We start from the raw sequence: 19,406 nt of genomic DNA, 5'->3' as shown, positions 1-19,406 counted from the left end.
AGAAGAAGAAAAAAAAAAAAGAAAAAGTGCTCAAACAAAAGGTCCCTGCGGATTCTGACATGACCGAGGCAAATATAGAATAATGATATGTTTTGGAGCACAAACAGCCATTGTAAATCCATCCGACAGCGAGGCCGTGCCTTTGCTTGGCACTGAGGAATTCACAGCTTTGGAAGTGACTGTCTGCTGGCTGGAGGCAGATTCAGTCAGAATGAGGTCAGGATCCAGCGCTTCGCTTTTCATCAGACATTTTTTTTATTTGCTTTTTTTCCCTTCGCGCTAATTGCTCCAGTTGGAGCTCCAACTGACAGGTTTGGACGGCGAAATGTAAACAGCGAGATTAGAGAAACAAACAAGGCGGCGGCCGTGTTGGGGAAACAAAAAAACGGCGTGCGAGTTGTGAGCCGTGCCTGTGTGTGTAGGATCGGGGTGGAATAATATCTCTCTCCGTAAATGTGTAAGTCTCTACATTGTTCCTGCAAACATGCGCTGTCCAGACTGCATTTCCAACCGTGGTGCCTTCAGGTGTGCCACTGCCTCCCCCTCCCCTCGTGATCACCACCGATCGAGATTTCCATAGCCAGAGGCCCGCTGATGCCGCGTACATGTGTCAGCCATTAAAGCAAATTACAAATCCTCCTCAGCAAAAGCAGAATGTTCCACTCCCCATTTAGTAATTTCCCAGTATGAGGAAGAGTCTGTCGGCCATTATCGATAGCCACAAGATACTCGGCAGAATCTCCCTAAAACCACTCGTGACAGATCTTCCAAACCACCGCCCAGGAGATACTCATTTAGCGGTGCGGAGGTATGGCTGTAGTTTTCCCCCCTCCACAAATGGAAGCTTTTATTGTGTCTGGAACGGGGATGTAATGAACTCCAGATTGAAGATGTCGGCTACGTAGGCTGCATCAGAGGATTTCCCTACTGTTTGAATGGCGCTGTTCTACGCCCTGATGTGGTTACGATCCCAAAACAATCCCGTCCGAAGGCTCACATTGGTGTCTTAAGTGCAGCTCCTTTGAAGAAATAAAAGATGTCGCACACACACTCTGCTTTATGTTAGACGCTCAATGGCCGAGCCCTCAGGTAGGGAGGCTCAGTGAATACAAAAGCCGAGAACAAAGCGACTGTGAAGCCCCACCTTCCTCCCGGAGCCTTCCCAAACTTTCATCTGCAAAACGTACAAGCAAAGTCAGCGGGAATGATGGATGGATGAGACGGAGGAGCGAACAACAAAAAGAAAGAAAGAAATCACTTTGATCTCTTCATCCACACACATTGTCCCACCCCTCACATCTTCCTCTTCTCCTCCCACCCTTCATCCCGCCGCGTCCCGCCACCTTCACACAGGTGCATCGACCTTTTCTCCCCCCCCCCCCAGGAGGACTTCCAGACTCCCAGACTGGCCCCTGCAGCTTTGTAGAGACGCTGCTGAAAGGACAAAGATCTGAGAGGAGAGATGTTTGGCGCTTACGCAACAGCCTTCAACAGCCTTGAAAGCATTAAACAGTGTCGGGACCTTCATGAGTTCAACATGGGAGTCATTTATATCGCAGGGAAGGGTTTGATTTGGGCAGCTCCCAAAGCCAGGAGGTAATCACGTAATTCATATACATGTATGGAGATAAAATACCCGCAGACATTTTGTCAAACAAATAAAAAAAAAATGCATGCAAGGACCTCCTTGACTGCTTGAACCAGCTGCACAGAACAATTTTCAATGTGTCTTTCATGTCGGCAATAAAAGCTAAAATGCCTTTCCGGGGAGCAAGTCTGCACAGGAGCCTCACGCTTTCAAACTCTTATTTACCTTCCTCCGGTGCTTAATTGTAGCAGGAGAGTGGGGCTCTAAAGGGCACCGGGAGAATTCAACTAAATGACGATCATGTCATCGCACGAGCCGCAGGACCATTTGGGAAATGCCTCCGTTTTTCTAATCCACAGCTCTGTGGTGCAAAGTGGGATGGCGGTCGGCTCCTAAGTGGGTAAGAAGGGTGGAGGTACAAGGAGAGGAGAGGGGGGGCAACTTGCGCGTGCTTGAATGTGTGTTAGAAAAAAAGGTTAAAAAAGGTTAAAAAACAGACAACGCTGATGAGTTCGGTATACAGTTTCATGCCTCCCAGCTCGAAAGACGTGTGGCTGCAAATCTGACGGAGCCGCGGAAAGGTGAAGGATTTTCATCTGCAGCGCGTCTCCGACCGTCTGTGAAGTCTGTCAATATGCGTGCAGAGACTTTTTTTTAATTCCTTCCTGTTATGCATGCTTCCATGTGCCTGTGGGGGCCCTATTGTTCCCAGTCTGCGTGCACATGTACCGCTTGTGGTACCCAAATCCGCGACTGTTGCTTGTGGGGCGGTTCCGTGTGGCTTTTCCTTCATTGAAAGGCCCTCGTCATCTTAAAAAGCTGATTGCCATGACGTCAGCTCCAGACCACAGCCCGGAGCCTTTTATGTGTCACTGTCACCATCTATTTCCGCCCAGTGTGTGAAAAACAACTTTCTTACCATCTTTTTTCTTTTTCTTTTGCGATCCAGTGACACGGACCGTTGGATCGAACACTGCGCTACTGTTGCCGAGGGCCCGAACCGCCACCCAAATGGAAGTGCTCGTTAATTTAGTTTATGCAAAAACAATTGGACGGGCTAAAGATGCGTGTGAACAAGCAACTGGGTGAATGTCGCATCAGTTAACCGGAGGAGGGGAGGGAGGGGGGACAGTCGCTCATTTCAAGTCAAACCTGGAGGATCTCTGTAAATAAAAAACACTCATCGGATGGGTGTTAACTGACTGTAATTACTGGTGTAAAACCACAGCAGTTTGTCTCTCCCCTCTCTGGAGTTTCCCATGTTTTTCGAATTCCAACTTGTCACATCGACTGTGAGAAAAATGGGCTGTCATCCTAAAAAAAAACAACTGCTCAGTCCAGTGCCTCACTGTTGAGTCAGGTCTGCTAAAATAGTATCACCTGTCCTGTGAGATCCTGCAGGCCAGTGTGTGTGTGTGTGTGTGTGAAACTGTTTCATGCTGCAGAAACAGGAGATGGGCTTCTACCCTGTGGGGCCAGTCTGCATTTCACAGGAATGCAACAAAAAAAAAAACTCATGTGCGACTCAAACAAGCAAACCATCAGTGACGCCGCTGACGGTTGTTTTGGCCAAAGGGGACGGGAGAGCGGTGCAAATATGTGACCCACCAGGAACAAACTGGGCCGGTGGAGATTAATGAACTTTAAAAAAAAGGTGATATTTCACTTAAGGGATTGATGTTTTCCATGTTTATTTTTCTGTGGGGAAACGTTCATATTAATTGGACAAATACGGCAGCATGTGCTTTTTAATTGTCGTCCGAATTTCTATTTAAATCAAACTAAGTAAGGGGAATTGGCTTGATCGGACTGAAAAAAATTAAAACAATACGTAAGAAATTGGGTCGGGCTAGCTAGTAAACCGTGTTTCCAGTCTTTATGCTACGCTAAGCTAATAACCTGTAAACTAGTAGCCTAGCTACCGTACAATTATGAGTGTGCTATCAAACTTCCCATCTAATGCTGCAATTAAATAAATAAGCTAAATAATTCCCAACGTAAGGAAAATTCCCTCTGTGTCGCCATGTTGCTCCGAGTCCCCGACTCGGAATTCCATTCTTATGACCGCGCCGCTGCACTTTACTGTGTCTGAGGTCGTTTATTTGAGTACAACAAAGCAATAAAAGCTTATTTCCCAAAAATGTCAAACTATTTCTTTCTTTTTTTTCCGCCACAGAAATTTTCAAGACTTCCGCTAACAAATCGCTACAGGTTCATAGTTTGGCCTTGCGGTCAGGATAATACTGAATATCTGTCCTCTTTCTTTCAAACATCCCCACCACCACACCCTCACTTTGTCGTAAAGCTGATAATCACATCGGGTTGTCTGTGAGCCTCATTCCTGTGGGAATGTATTCTGAGTCTTTGACCTCTTCTTTTTTAACCCCTACTACCAACACACACACACACACACACATGCAGGCACGCACACTCAAACACAAATCTTCCTCTCCTTCCTGTAGCTCTCATCTGGTCTCACTTTGGGTTTTGAGGTTTGTGTTTTCAGGGGACACACAACAGAGCCTGCTGGTCCAAACGACAGCAGCGAGGCTTTTCCTGCGGACATCCCCCCCGAAAATACATTCAAAATTAATCTGGATGTTGTTTTTCACCGAGCAATAATTGTCACCGAAAACGGAGGAAAATTACACAAGGAATCAACTCGCTGTTTTTAGTCTTCAGTGTTTGGCGTAACATGGCGTGCTTCAAAGCCAGGACAGTGACGAGCCAATAGGGAGAGGCCGAGGAAGCGAGCGAAACAATTACCGCGGCGTGACTGACGGGCGAGATTAGAGGGCATTTGCTTTTCTGGCACTAAAGTAAGAGAATAAAAGTGCAAACGTGGAGTATAAAGTTTGTCCGTGCCAAACGTTGATGCTGAAGATATATTAATCTTCTTTTTTTTTTTGACATATATATAAAAGCGGGTGATTAATAGAAAGTTGAGAAAGATAGTTGGCTCTAATGTTGACTACTTTGAGGACTTGCGGTGAAAAAAGGTAAAACTCTGTGTGTGTGTGTGTGTGTGTGTGTGTGTGTGTGTGTGTGTGTGTGTGTGTGTGTGTGTGTGTGTGTGTGTTGCACAATAGGTGCTGAGGGGCATAAAGCTGGAGATGTATGTGGAATTCCCCCTCATTCATTCAACCAGGGGGATCCAGATGTGATCCAACAAACAAGAATTGTTAAAGGCTTCATTTAAAAACAGTATTACAAGTATTCTTCGGGGTTAAATGCCGTGTCACAGAGGCTCGATGTGCTTTACGGTAATAGATCAAGACTTTTGGGGAATATCCGTGCCGTTTAGCAGATTTGGTTAATATTCAACAGAGCCAGGCTAACTGTTCCCCCCATATTTCCAGTCTTTATGCGAAGCTAAGCCAACCTGCTGCTGCTTCACATTTAACGGACAGCAATGACAGAGGAATTATTCTTCTCATCTAACTCCAGAAATTGTGTTTCCCAAAATGTCAAACTACACACACACACACACACATGGATTAACAAAAGTACAAATGCTCTGGCAGATCATCTCTCCCTATAACAGTTCCTTCCTGTTGATTTTTGCTAAAAAAGAAAAAAAAAAAAGATGCAAATGTGACCTTCTGTCGATCACAACATCCACAGAAAAAAAAAATGCTGAGACTGATTATAGGTTCCTGATTGGGTTATAATCACCGAGGAGCTCAGGCACCTCTGAACATTCTCTGCACAGAAGTTAACAATCAGCACGGCCAAAGCAGCAATTTTCACTATTAAGACCACCCATCCGGGCCCTGTGGGGCTTCACAGAACTTCATACAGACTGTATGAATATATATATGTGCTGCAAACACACATCGAAGGGGAAAAAGAGCGTGCTCAGATATGCTCGTCTCCTATGGAGCACACTGGGTATTAGGAAGCAAGATGACAGAGGATGAGCAGCCACAAATTTAGGGTTTGGCAGGGTGGAGGTAAAGATGTTCTGTGGCACCGTACCCAGGGAAAGTCTGAGGTAATTACTTTCTTCTCCTCGGTAGCGTCTTCATAAAGACCTCTCCAAACGGCCATTTCTTGGACTCACAAATACAACGTTTTCCACAGTCCATCACTATCTGTGAGCCGAGCCTCCTTTTAAATCATTCAGCTGAAAATCTAAAAACGTCCTGCTATTTCCAGACTCAGAAGACGGGCGCGTGTTTGATAAATTGTTCCTCGCCTCTGGCGCGCTTTCATCAGAGAGCTTCATTTGATCATTTTTCTTCACCGGCCTCGGACTTTGAAAGTCGCGCAGGAAGTCGAGAGCGTCTGTTTGACGGCAGCGTGTCCCCAGTTTCTTTCTGGATTACTGTGCCCACCTATGAGGCCTCTCCGATCTCATAGTCTCTGATCCAGGTAGGATCAAAGAACACACAATCAGCCGGTCTTCTTCTTCTCCCGTTTTAAACCCGCCTCTCTTATCCCACAGTCGATCCGGTGGCAACCCCCGAGAATAAGGGACCCCTCTCCCTGATCTGTGTGAACAATAACCACCCACCTCAAGCATTCCTTTGAAGCTTTCAGACCAACCTGGGCTGCTGTCTCGGGGTCTATCTCCCAGCAGATCACCGTGCAGATAGCAGGGGATGTTTGCAAATACATGTATGTAAAAAAAAAAACCTCTCTGTGTTATTGATGGTGGCGTTCAGAAACAGGAATGTGATCGTGTGATAAAGGTGACAATGAAGACGGCAGAAGCCATTGAAGATAATCCCTCCTTGTTTATTTCTTCACTGCGAGCCCTCATACTTGGGATTTTACGGGCCGCTTTTCTGGCCTCGCCGCGCAATTCCTCCCATGTTTAAACTGTTGACATTTTGTTGGAATGAACAGAGAATTGAGGTTTTTCATTGTTTCTTCCTCGGCGTAATTGCGTTTTTATTACTCCCCATTCCACGTTTACAGTGTTTATAACCAACACAGGCTGTCAAGATATGCATTTCTTATACCCACACTGCATAAAATCTGTTTATATGCTCAGTAAACTGCACATTTCACATCGCGGTTCACTGCCGGGCCACTCGGAGAGGACGAGCTAATGCATTCTCATTTTTTTGGTTTTCATAAACCCCCGACTCGTTCAAATACATGCTGTCCTGACAGAATTGCAACAATGCTCAACCTGGAAGGGGCCTTGAGTTTCCAGAGCTGTTCCTCCAGATCCGGAGTAGAAATCACATTCCGGTGTCATGTATAAAAGCCTTTGTTTATCCTTTCGTTCAGGATACCGGGGGAAAGGCAGATGTTTGGCCATATGCAGCCTGCAACATGTGGAGGGCAGCCCTCGCCATGTATGAATGGAGACATCACATTATAGCGGGGTAACTCGCATTACTTCCTGATGAAAGAAGCTCGCTCTATTTTCTGTTACGGTCACGCATTGGGGAGGTTTTTTTTGTTCCTCCCGCAAAGTGATCACAGCTTCTGCGTGTAAAAAGCAGAGCCACCGGACGACAGATGTTTTTTAGGGGGAAAAAAAAAACGCACTACCTTGATGAAACGGGATATAACGTGGTGGCACGTGGAACGCAGAATGAGACACTTTTCTCTGCGGCTCAAAAACAGAAGCAGGTGCAGCGCCCGTAAACATCCACATCTAAGCAACAGGCCTCGTATACGTTACAATTAGAACAAGATGTCGAAGGAGTCACACGCATTTAAAGTTGTTCCCCGAGGCCTTTGGGACTGGGGAAGGTTTCAGAGCAGCGGTGGTTTTAATGCAATTAAGGATTTGCTTACGAGCAGGATGAGCCCTAGAGGTCACCAGGAGGAATAGTGCGGTTGCCATGCGAGTCTGTCTCGTGATTCTATCAGTGGATTACCACTTCCTCCTTCCTGTTTGGCCTCCTCTCGGGCCATACAGCTGGACTCAGACGCCAGCCAGAAAAGAGCGTTCTCGCAGATAGCAAGATTCCTAATTACAGTCCTGTGTTCCCGGCAATTTCCTTTTTCCTCTTCGTCTCCCATTCTCACATCTGGTTTATCTTTGTGTTTTTGGTCTCTTGTCTGTTGTTGAGTTTGTCACTCCCTCCCTCTTCCAGACGTCAACCCCCCCCCCTCAAAAGGCGGTTTGGGCCTGGATCCACGACAAAGCCATCTAATCTAGTCATACCTTCCCTGCGAAGGTATTACTTCATCATCACTTCAGGCATTCAAACAATACTTTTGCAGCAGCTGCTCCCTCTGAAGTGACTTCAACAGTTTTGATCTTCCAGACAAAATCATCATCACCATCAACTGCACAAAACAGTCTTTGCTTTAAATGCCGCACACCGACGCACATCATTACAATCCGCGAATGTCTGCGCTTCCTTCCTTAATCCTCAGCCTGACAACGCAGCTTTCATCTCCCCCTCTGATCTTCCAGCCTTTGAAACGGGCAGCGCCACACCTGCTCCATCGCAGGCATTTCAACAGCACAAGAGCTGTTGAACGCAGCCCCCCCACCACCACCACCACCACCACCACCACCACATCCTCACTGTGTTTACAATCCCAACCACACCACGAGCCACGGAGCGAGGTTTACTGAGCTATCTGGGAAACTTTGCCGAGCTGCAGAACACAGTGAGTTTTACATGGCAAAGTGATCAAGGTAAATCTGGGATCTACTTCCTGCCGTGACTGGGAATATGGCAAACGTACAATACAACAGAGACTTAATCAGTTGATTTTCTTTGCAAGAATGTCTATGAACAAACAAGTTAGTGATATGGGAAAAGCAATTTCATTTCAACGTTGTTGTTTCTTTTTGCAGGCAGCAGTTTGGAATCTCCTATAATTACTGGAAGACATTTAATTGAAAAGGGAAAATGTACCAGTCACAAAGAATTAATCTAGTTATTGCTTTGTTGTTGCCATAAGGAGCCAGCATTTTCTCTTTTTTTGTTGTTGTTGCTCTGAACACGTGATGCTATTGTGGGATATTCTTCTCTATTAACTCCAGAGAGAGAGGAGAAACATGTCCACACAGTAATACTTAGGTGCTGCAGTTTTTCTGGCACATAGCACCACCAACTGAAGGGAGCGTGCAATTACACTTTTGAGGAGGGTATATGAAGTAGAGTTCAACACATTTTCACAGATCCAAAAGGTACAATGAGGCAAAGAATGTGACTTACTACGCCGGTGACCCGGAGCTCCATTAGGCTTTACCACGCAGCTCTTCATCCTGTGGCTGCACCGTCTGCATTCACAGCTCACCTTTCTGTACATCGACCTTTTCTGCAGAGGGAGAAGAGGCCAACAGGTTGAATGGTTTAAGTTGCATCATAAGGGTTCACTGCAGTGTGAGTGCATGTGCGAAACATAATAGTCACCTTTAGTGATGAACATGAGTGTGCTGTTAAGCCCTTCTCTTGGTCAATCATACCGGAACTCATGGCCCAATCCATGAGCCACATTTTACACAACAGACTTTTGATACTTAAACCCAGAAACTTGCATGATAAATAGCAGGTAATGAAGCAAATCTGATTTAGTCCAGCTTGATACCTCCAAACGTGTGTGTGTAGATAGATAGATAGATAGATAGATAGATAGATAGATAGATAGATAGATAGATAGATAGATAGATAGATAGATAGATAGATAGATAGATAGATAGATAGATAGATAGAACACACAGCAGAATTTTTATTTTCACTACAGTGGGATTTCTTTTTGCTACTCACCAGGCTGAAAGTGATCTAAATTCTTCTCCTGCAGAGAAAGAACAATATGACATTGTGTCCACTTTAAATGTCTCTGTGCCTTGAAACCAACTGTTATTTCTGTGCAGTTTGAAGCTTATGTTTACAGAGTTACCCGGCTTAAACTGGAACAAGTGTCAGCAGCTCTGTCCTCCTTGTGTAATTCTGATCCTCATTGCTTCCACTTGATGGCAGTATTTGCATCATTGAGAAGTATCTCCAACATAGATGTATAATCGGTGAAAATTGTTGTTGTAAACATAGTTTATAGAGCGACGCAGTTAAACCTGATATCTAGATAATTTCACAGCGACGTCTGTTCTGTCCAGCCTGACGTTGCTGCCTGCCCTGAAACTATTCAGTCGGTATTAGAAGCAATATTTGAAAACAAAAACAAAAGACATCAACTACTAATCAGAGCATTTGGTATTTTAATTTAAAATAGATTTTAATGTATTTTGCATATCATTCGTTTGTGATCCATTTACATAAAGTTTCTTAAGAGTGAAAACAGTAGAGTACCAAACCAAACAGGTAGATGCAGTTGTGAATGAATTAATATATCATGAGCGATCCTCATCCAGTCTTACATTCATAGCTTTATGGGATATTGCTTTCTGAGAGACTGGTACGCTTGTGTGTTTACTTTCACAGGGTAAAGCAGAAGAACAACTGTGAAGGTAAATAAACAAACATATTTTGTCTCTCTCAATAACAAATAGCTTATAGGATCCTAGAAGTCTTGAGACAAACTCTATCATTATAAATAAATGTAAAACTGGTGGGACGGTGAATGTGCAATAAGTAAGGCTATGATTAGATAGCGATGATTGCATTGTAAAAAGGTGTTGAGACCAGTCGTCTGTTGTTGCTGTCCAGTGTGGCCATCGTTCATCAGAGCTCTGGCGTTCCCAGAACGGGCTTTATCCCAGAACACGTCATCTACTGTTCACACCTTCAGCAGCACAGAGAACCTTCTCAAAGTCCAGCAGCACTTCCCCTCTAATAGCTCACCTTACTGTCCATCGACCTTATCTGTGGAGGGCAAGCAAACAAAAACATTTCAAAAGGTTGTATATTACAGCCAATGCATCAGAGTCCAAGGCTGTCTTGATAAGGCAGACACGAAACATAATGAATTAGATACAAACAACATATTTGTTAAAATCTATAATAAAAAAGCAAATATCAGCTGATATATTTGCCCTGGTGATTTTAGTATGTGCTGTAAAATCAAAGGGCAAAAAACATAGTTGCCCCATGGTATTGTGATATAATCCCACTATCCTACCTTTAGGGATGAACTTCAGTGAGGAGCTGAATATTCAGAAGCGAGACTGGCCTCTGCCTGGCCCGTCATTCACAAACTCGTGGCCTAGTCCATTTCCACACTTCCCACATCGCACCTGGAACACATCAGACATCTGAATCAGGATTTCATACATTTCCTAGTAGTCGTAGTGTTGTCACAATACTAAAATTGTGACCTCGATATGATGCCCTGCTTAAATATCTCAAAATAGATACTGAAACGATACCATGGCGAAAAATCTAAAATAATAAAAGTTCTGTAAAACAGTTGAGAGTGGTAATGAAGCACAGGAGACAGTGAGAGGCTTCCAAAACAAAAACATACAAAATGGTAACAAATACAGGTGAGGTTCTGTGAGAAGTTGATGAGGGATTGCTGCTAAAATCAGGAAGATATCACAGAAAATGTAGGAAGTGGTGTGTGTTATGCCGAATTTGGTGAAGAGAATGTAACTCTCGCCTCCAGCCTGCTTTTCCTTTTTCGTCCATTTCATGTTCCTGAGAAACACAATATAATACTTTAACGTATTATAATGTGCTCTTTGTTTGGCGAATTCCAGGAGATACTTGGGCATATTCAGACAGGATGGCGAGTCTAACTTTATCTACACATTTGGTCAGTAATTAGAGCCGTGCTGCCGTGTCTATTTTTATTATTTATGAAGTGTGTGTGTGTACGAGTGTATGTTTTGAAGATGCACGGCAAATCTCTGACAACAAAGGCAGATACATACACCAGCAGAGTGTGCAGCCAGCAAGTGGTTTGTGGCCTGCTTTGATATTCGTTTCAACTTCAGTTCTTGACTCCATCCTTCTAGTTAGCTAAATCCGGGGACCTGTAGTTCATGTTTTGACTGCGGCAAAGTTAAAACCGTCCGCTCTTGTGGCGTCTCATTGCAGTCTCACGTCACTGCCCGACTGGCGCACATCCACACACAACTCATAGGACTGTTGTATTTAAAGTACCCCTACAAATAAGGTGGAGTATTGTATTTTTTTGATGACAGGGTATTGTGATATTTATATTGATTGGTATACTGTGCTTCACTAGTCAGCAGTTGATGCATTTCTCAAATCACTAGTCGTTCAAGGGTTATATGCTGTTTACCTACAGGTAGCAACTTACAGGAGTGGTTTGAAAATGTGTGTGTAACTGAATGTGGTAAACATCCTCTGACAGGTTTAATACCTAAAGTAAATACTGATTGTACCTTATATGCCCCACGTCTCTCCTCGTGTTTAGACACACTGTCCTCATGGATGGTCTCCGTGAAGGCTGGCCAGGGAGACGAGTGTTCATACTTGGAGCGGCTGGTGAACAGCTGGTGATCACATTTGGAGCAGACATAAACACCTGAGGAGTAAAAGGATGGGAGAAGATGGTTGGTGTGCAAGACGAGGAGAGAACTGTTTAACTACACATTTTATTGTGGATGACCCTAGCTCAGAGTGACATCAAGGTAGTACCAACTACAGGTAAACGCATCATGTAAATGTTTTTTCCTTAAAAGGATATGAAATATTCATAGTATGTTTTTTTATAGACAATGTTGAACATATATTTGTTTAAAGGGTGTCTTTTTTTTAAGAGGAAGTGTAATTCCCATATCCGGTAAACAAAGCAGTTTTGTAACAGGGCTGCTGTGTAACCTGCGGCGGATTACAAAAGTGCATAAGCTAACTAGTTTCAGTGAATGCCTATCAATTTACTTTTCTACGACCACGTGTGCTGTATCAACTCCTGCTAGAATGTTTAATTGACCAGGTTAGCTATATTTTACATGGATATGTAGTAGGCTAGATAATTTGGTCCGCCAAGTTACATAGCATTACTATGACTAGATAGCTAACAGTTGCTAGCTAGTTATCGTTAACTCTATTTTTGCTAAACTGTCTGTGAATAAAGTTTAAGAAACATAGGCACCTGTTTTGAAATGGTCTTTATAGATCTCTCCACCGAGGAAACTACAAAACGACATCCCTCTGCTTTGCGGGCGATGTGTCCGTCGTCTTTATGGAGCAGTTAAAAAGTTATCTGGACCAACAGCAATATTCCGGCTCCAACAATAGAACATCCGGATTAGGAGTCCAGCCTTCAAAATAAAATCACAGTTCCCTCATATGTCTGGATGTTAATCATAAATCGTTGTTAAACGTACACATTATATGCTATTATGGATTAAATAATTGTTTTATCATTTACATGGTTAATAAATTGATTTAAAGGAGTCATCACCAGGAAATCGCAATTTCTCTTGTTAAAACATGCATATCTGTGTTTGACCTCAGTTGAAACTTGCCTGAAAGGCTGGAGTTTGAAAGTGGCGCCGTTTTTTCGCTTCTGCTCTTTTTCCGAACAGGAATAGCACACAAGGGTGTGCATTCCTAAAGCACGAGATTTTGATTCTGCGCCTACGGTGACGTCACCGTGGAGGCTACTTGCATAAGCCCACCCCTCTTTCACCACCCAACCCCCCCCCCCCCCCCCCCCCCGTCCGCTACCTGACGTCCTGCTGTAAACGTGTCTCTTCAACCGTCTCTGGCTCTTCACTCTCCGGTTCGGGTTCCGACTCTGGTTCGTACATAAATGCCTGAATTCCGTAAGGTTCGTCATTTAGTGTGTGCGCCATGACAGGGGGCTGTTTATGTTTTGGAGTCTGCATGCAGGCAAGCCCCCCCGGCTCTGTCCTTCCTGCGGCGAATCAACGCGCGCCTCATTACATATTATACAATGCACATCCGGACCAGTCAAAACCTCGCGCGTAATCTCGCGTGATAAAATCGCGGTACGAAAAAGGGTCAGAACAAGCTCAATGTTTGATTAAATTTTTTTTTTTTTTTTTCTAATAAGTTTTACGAATTGATCCAAAGCGATCCAAGGGGGGCTGGATACGTATAAAACCAGGTTATGACTCCTTTAAAGTAACTGCCCATTCCCACAATTGTAACTGTCATCATTACAGTATTCATTCTTTTTTTAAATTTAACAGTTTCTAATTATTTAGTTAAGAATAGCTTTCTCTTTGGCTATTTTATTTATCATAGACATCATACAGTGTCCTTATAGTCTACTGATGCCCTTGGTTACGGAAGCCCTAACTTCTCCCTCTCTGTGGTGTTTTTATTTTTGAACGACTCAAACCGGAAGTCCTATTGTGGCTGCTAGCAGATCGCAGGCTAGCGTTTGAGCGATATTGAATGCTTGATATTTGGTTAAATAAACCCTATTTTTCAAAACCCACCTGTGACTCCTCACGTCTCCCACCTCGGGCGTCACATGGAACTGTTTGAACTGTTTGAACTTAAAGATTCCCTCCACTCAAAAGATTCTCAATTACATTAGTCAATTATTTACAGGATATTCTGTTCACCCAATAATGTGTATTGTCTCACATCCAGACCCAAAGCCACAATAAACAGTTATTAAACTTGCAATAACAATGTGGCATATTACCATTGTATTAATACAGTATTTAGGACTACGTTATAGCCCTAGTTTAGTTCAGTTTCTTATTATTTAAGGTTAATTTGCTTTTGTTATTTCTGTATCCATTCTTCAGTGCCTTCGTGTTGTCACATGTAGATGGCTGCTGTAATGTACTTATCTCTTATTTGGGAGGGACCGCTTTTATTCTGAACGACTCAAACCGGAAGTCACACTGGCTGCTGCTAGCGGATCGCAGGCTTCAGGTTTGAGCTAAGGCTAGTCGAGTTGTTCTTGCTATCCCGCCACTGTCGTCGATATCTGTGTGCCGCAGCTCTCTCCGGACACATGGACACCACGATGTTCCAGCTGAGGTCGTTCGTTCACCAGCGGCTGTACGCGGCGGCGGAGGAGATCCTCGGGGAGGTGGAGAAAACCATCACGTTAGCTCTGTACGAACCCGAAGTTAGTCGGTCTAAAGAGGAGGTTGAAAGTCTGCGACACCAGCTGGACTTCCTGCGAAATAAACCAGGTTCGGGACTCTCGTTAAATGTGCTGTTTAATACCTGACCCACATCTCTCTCTCTATATATATATATATATAGCCAGCAGTGTTGCCCGGAGAGGAGGTGGCCATAGCTGAGGTTGTTGTTACGCGCCTGTCCGTGCACGCGCACGCACACACTAGTACTGTAAAAACTCAGCTGCAATAACGGTGGTAGACATATTTCAATACTGTAGGGGAATTCGACTTGATGTAGCCGCCTGCAGCGCGCCACCTAACGTGATGTATTGTGGGTTGAAAGTAGGGGTGTAACGATTCATTTTAACAACGATTCGATTCGTATCACGATTCGTGGTTGCCGATACGATTCAAGGACAATCTTGGTTCATTTAGAACGATACGATCCGATATGATTCAGTGACTTGAAATCGATTCAGTAACTTTTTAGCCAAAAATCCAACCAGTGTGACTGTGAAATAAATACCTGGATACTGGACAGTGCAGGTGAAGTTTCCTAGATCCCTGTTGTTTCTTGTAAGGGAATCAGGTTTAAATTAATTATGGATATAAACGAGTAAACAACAATTAATGGCAAATGTATTAATCTTTTATTGAATGTACAACCAGGAGGTTAACCTTTTCTGCTGTTGTTTTCAACATAAAAAGAGTACAATAGTATTACCAAAAACAAAGTGCAACCAACATTTCTTCAGGTTGAAGGTGACTGTGATGTTTTTCGCCCGAGCTGAGTTTCGGCCTAGTTTCTGACTAAACATGCTGGCGAGGCCTGAGGCTTCTGCAGCGCTGACGTTACCTTGCGCTGCTGCTGCAGCGGTAACGCTGCAAGAGGTGCCTGGACGGTCGTGTGAAATCCCATGGCGCCTTAGTAGGTGGTTGGAGAGATTAGTTGTGTTGCCGTGGTTTTTTACTTGGCTTTTACATATTCTACAAACAGCGACTGTCTTATTTAGAACATCTCCCTCTTTGAAAAAGCCAAAGTGTTTCCACACACTGGACCGAAATGGTGGCTTGAAAATTTCTTGCTCGCCGTCTCCTCTGCTATCCGCCATGCTGCATTGTTGTCGTTCTGAGATTCGCGCTGCTGCCGGCGCGTGCCGATGACGTCGCAGACAGGTAGACTGAATCGAGTAACGTTTAACGTGTCTTTATCGTTAAAAGTGCTAAAAAAACACACATCCATAAAGTTTGCCATGCTTAAATCCAATGTGCAATTTCCTAGTATCGATACAATCGATTCTTTACCATTTCAAACGATATTTAATCGATATTATGTCGCCCGGAAGGCCAACTTGCCGAGCACAGATCGATGTAGTTGGATCGTAGGAATATAAATCGATTCATCGTTGTAGTGGATGAATCGTTACACCCCTAGTTGAAAACGATGCATGATGGCTAGAATTTTGTCCGACTTAGCAGCCGACCACAAAGACGTCACAGGGTCGTGACCATGTCACGTGACCCAAAACATCGCGGGAACAAGTTTTTAAGAGCCGCTCCTTGCAGCGCGGTCTACGGCGGCTGCAACCGGCTTGCCCACGCCTCTGCTACAGCGGAATGGTTCTCTATTGGTTAAAAGTTCAATGACGTGTGTTCAGGATCGCACTCGGCGGCCACCTTGTGGTGAAATGATTTGCCTTCTTATTGTTGTGTTCTCCTGATGGTATCGTGGTCTAAACCAATAAGAGACGGAGCTCGGGCGGGTCCTTGCCTCTGATTGGCTGTGGTCCTTTTCACTGCTGTAAATTGTGTCAGTTCGAAAAATGCGAGCGAGCTTAGCAGGTACTCCTGAGCGCTTCGACAATGAGTGCTGAGCGCTTCGATTTTCTTTGCAAATGAAGAAAGGCAGAAAGCCTCGCCCCGAGACTAATTCAAAAGCCCAAAAATATGCCTTCAGACGGGACTGGTTGAAGCAATTTCCCTGGCTGATGTACGATAAAGAAAGGGACTCAATGCACTGCATTTATTGTCGGGAGTGCAGTCAGAATTTGGCCGGTAATAGTGCGTTTGTGGAAGAGTCAACAACATTTTGCATCGAGACGTTGAAAAAGCGCAATATGTCCAAAAAGCATACTACATGCCGTGATAAGTGTGTTAATAAAGTGGCCCCTCATCCAACGTCGCATACAATATTGCAAAGGAGGAGTTGTCGTTCACTAAATTTAAGTCCGAAATTATTCTGATGAAAAAAAATGCAGACACACTAAAGAACAAGACAGCTGCGGAGGTTGGAAACGCCACGTACACGTCATTCATGATTGACGGCGACACAGACGTCTCTACGAAGGAGTGCGTTACTGTCTACTGCTGCATTTTGCGTAAAGGGAGGTCAACATGTTAATTGGACATGTCGAGGTGGAGCATGGACACACACAGTGTTTGAAGGCCCACATTACAGCATGAGAGATCGTGAATAGGAAATTGTATAGTAGCCTATTCCTAATATTATTAAAAATGAATAGCCTAAGTAAAAATATAAGTAGGCTAAGCTAAGATCACATAAACTGTTTTCCATTTGCAATTATAGGCTAGTGACCTGTATGATCTTTTTATTCTTGAGGAATTTATGCTGCCACAAAGCAAGCATTTTCTGCGCTTGGGCATTAGTGTGCAGATTGGCTGGAGAAAATGGTTGCTCTGGGTGCTGATGGTGCTGCAGTTAACCTAGGCCATAAGGGGGTGTCATTATGTAAAAGGAGAGCGATAAAAAGGTGACTTTTTGGCGTTAAAGGTGACACGATGAAAAATGTGGGTGCACCTAAATTTTGTGAGGGTGCACATAAAAAAAAAAAGTTAGGCGCACCAGTGCTACCAATGCAAAAAGTTAGTCTGGAGCCCTGTGTGTCCATCTGTGTTCTATCGCTTGAGCACCATAGTCACGTTGACTTTGTTGTCCGACTTGACGGCGTTTGGCTACAGTCTCATTTAGAGCCCGCCCCCTCAGATACCTGCAGCTTTCGTCGGCGTGATAAGTCAAGTCAAGCCAAGACCATCCTGAACAAGCCTTGTGTCACTTTCCCAAACTCTCTTACACAGAGTTAGGAGAGGGTGCTCATGGGAGTTTGAGTTATTCACATTGTATGACAACTACTCCCTTGAAACTGTTGGGTAATGTTTGTTCCTGTCTGTTTTGCAGCTGCAGACCCTCCACCGACCAGCACCACAGCGGGGCGTGGAGACGAATGTGAAGCCCCGGTGCCGCAGGAGGATCCAGGACCCTCAACGCCAGAAGAGTCCGACTTCGGTCTGAGTGGCGAGGTGCCGGGACCTTCTCAAACCAACGCAGATCCGGACGCTAACAGCTGGAACCACTGCTTCGTTCAAATGGACTTCTTGATGCCGGTGATAAAAGAAGAGCAGGAGATAAAAGAAGAGCAGGAGATAAAAGAAGAGCAGGAGATAAAAGAAGAGCAGGAGAAACTCGGGGATGACGGTCAAACGATGTTTTTTCCTCCTCCTGACATTATGAAGAGCGAGCAGGATCAGCCAGAGACACAAGCGCTGTATGAAATGCAGCCAGTGTCTTCGGACGACTCTGCCGCTCACAATGAAAGTGATGACAGCGATGGGTTTAATCGCAAAGCAGAACAGGCCACAACGTTGAAGAGGAAAGGAAAGACATTACAAGGGCAGAGTGGCGACGTCAATGAGGACAAGGCAGTATTGCCCCACGACAAAGCTTCGGCTAAAGGTGACAAGGGTCGCAGTCTTTGCCATTTTTGCGGCAAGGGATTCAGGTACGTTGGCTCTTTGATGAACCACATAAAAACACACGAGAAGAATTTCGATTGCACCTTTTGTGGGCTGACGTGCTCGTCTACCAAGGAGCTCATCACTCACGTGAAGCGCTGTCACAACGAAAGCCATTTCTGCGACGTTTGTGGCAAGACGTTCGCCAACGTCCACCTCCTCCGGGTGCACGGAAAAATCCACACAGGCAGAAAGGAGTTTGTGTGTCAAGAATGTGGCAAAAAGTTTTACCGAAGGGAGCACCTGGTCGTGCACGTATGGACGCACTCGGGGGAGAAACCGTACCACTGTGACATCTGCGGGAAATCGTTCAGCCAGAGTCAGAACCTCACCTTTCACAAACGGAGTCATTCGGGGGAGGAGAAACCGTATCTGTGCGGCAAACTTTTTAACACCGGCAGTCACCTCAAAATGCACACGAGGAACCATTCGGGAGAGAAGCCGTACTCGTGTGATATTTGCGGTAAACGTTTCACCCTCAGCGGACAGATGACTAGTCATCGGACCACGCACACAGGAGAGAGGCCGTACGGCTGTCACGTTTGCGGCATGAGATACAGATTTGCGCCGAACCTGAAGGTGCACCTTCAAACTCATGAGAAGGCAGCCACCGCTACGTGAACCAGGCTGACCTTGTCAGAGCTCAGTTACAAAGCATAGTGAGTTAAATTCATCATGGCAAACAATTAGAAGAAAAAAACAAGCATCACTGTGACCATCAGAGTGCAGAGAAGCATCTCCGGAGCTGCTCCTATTCACATTTCACGCGTGCATTTTTGCATATAGTTCTGTGTAACGTCTTCCTATTGTGAAAAAGCTCATTTTAACACGGGGGACAATAAAGTTTAATATCCTATCATATCACATTACAGTAGTCTCTCTTTTCCTGACTGTGGCCACCTGGTGAAAGTATTTACACCAGTGTTATTCTTCATAAGTTCAAACATCTGATACTATTCAACATACATTATACGTCTTACATTACTATCGCTAGCAGGAAGTTGCAACACTAAACTTTACGGTCAACATATCAGATAACTGTGCAACATGCAGTCAAGTCCTTTAAGTCTGCTACACATGTGTCTATGTATAATCAACTAC

General features: G+C 44.5%; 2 protein-coding genes across 3 annotated transcripts; one reads left to right on the top strand and one right to left on the bottom strand.

The window, feature by feature from the left end:
- Positions 1-9,711: 9,711 nt before the first annotated feature.
- msrb1a (methionine sulfoxide reductase B1a) lies at positions 9,712-12,690 on the bottom strand. Its single transcript, XM_084036732.1, has 4 exons — positions 12,533-12,690; positions 11,820-11,962; positions 10,589-10,703; positions 9,712-10,332 (listed from the first exon to the last, which is right to left on the bottom strand). Exons 1-4 carry the CDS (start codon positions 12,585-12,587, stop codon positions 10,313-10,315), a joined length of 333 nt encoding a protein of 110 aa, XP_083892858.1. The 5' UTR covers positions 12,588-12,690; the 3' UTR covers positions 9,712-10,312.
- A 458-nt stretch (positions 12,691-13,148) lies between these two features.
- On the top strand, positions 13,149-19,031 carry LOC311031398 (uncharacterized protein). 2 transcript variants are annotated; one of them, XM_084037712.1, is made up of 3 exons: positions 13,149-14,564; positions 17,692-17,897; positions 17,934-19,031. In XM_084037712.1, the coding sequence occupies exons 1-3, from the start codon at positions 14,381-14,383 to the stop codon at positions 18,924-18,926; spliced, it is 1,383 nt and encodes a 460-aa protein (XP_083893838.1). In that variant the 5' UTR covers positions 13,149-14,380; the 3' UTR covers positions 18,927-19,031. The 2 variants fall into 2 exon arrangements, with proteins under 2 accessions (XP_083893838.1, XP_083893837.1); XM_084037711.1 differs by having other exon boundaries at positions 17,692-19,031.
- The last annotated feature ends 375 nt before the right edge of the window (positions 19,032-19,406 follow it).

Source organism: Eutrigla gurnardus, assembly GCF_963514095.1.
Source record: "Eutrigla gurnardus genome assembly, chromosome: 20".
NCBI lineage: Eukaryota > Metazoa > Chordata > Actinopteri > Perciformes > Triglidae > Eutrigla > Eutrigla gurnardus.
Note: the sequence above shows the minus strand (reverse complement) of the source record. Positions and strands in the feature narration are given on the sequence as shown.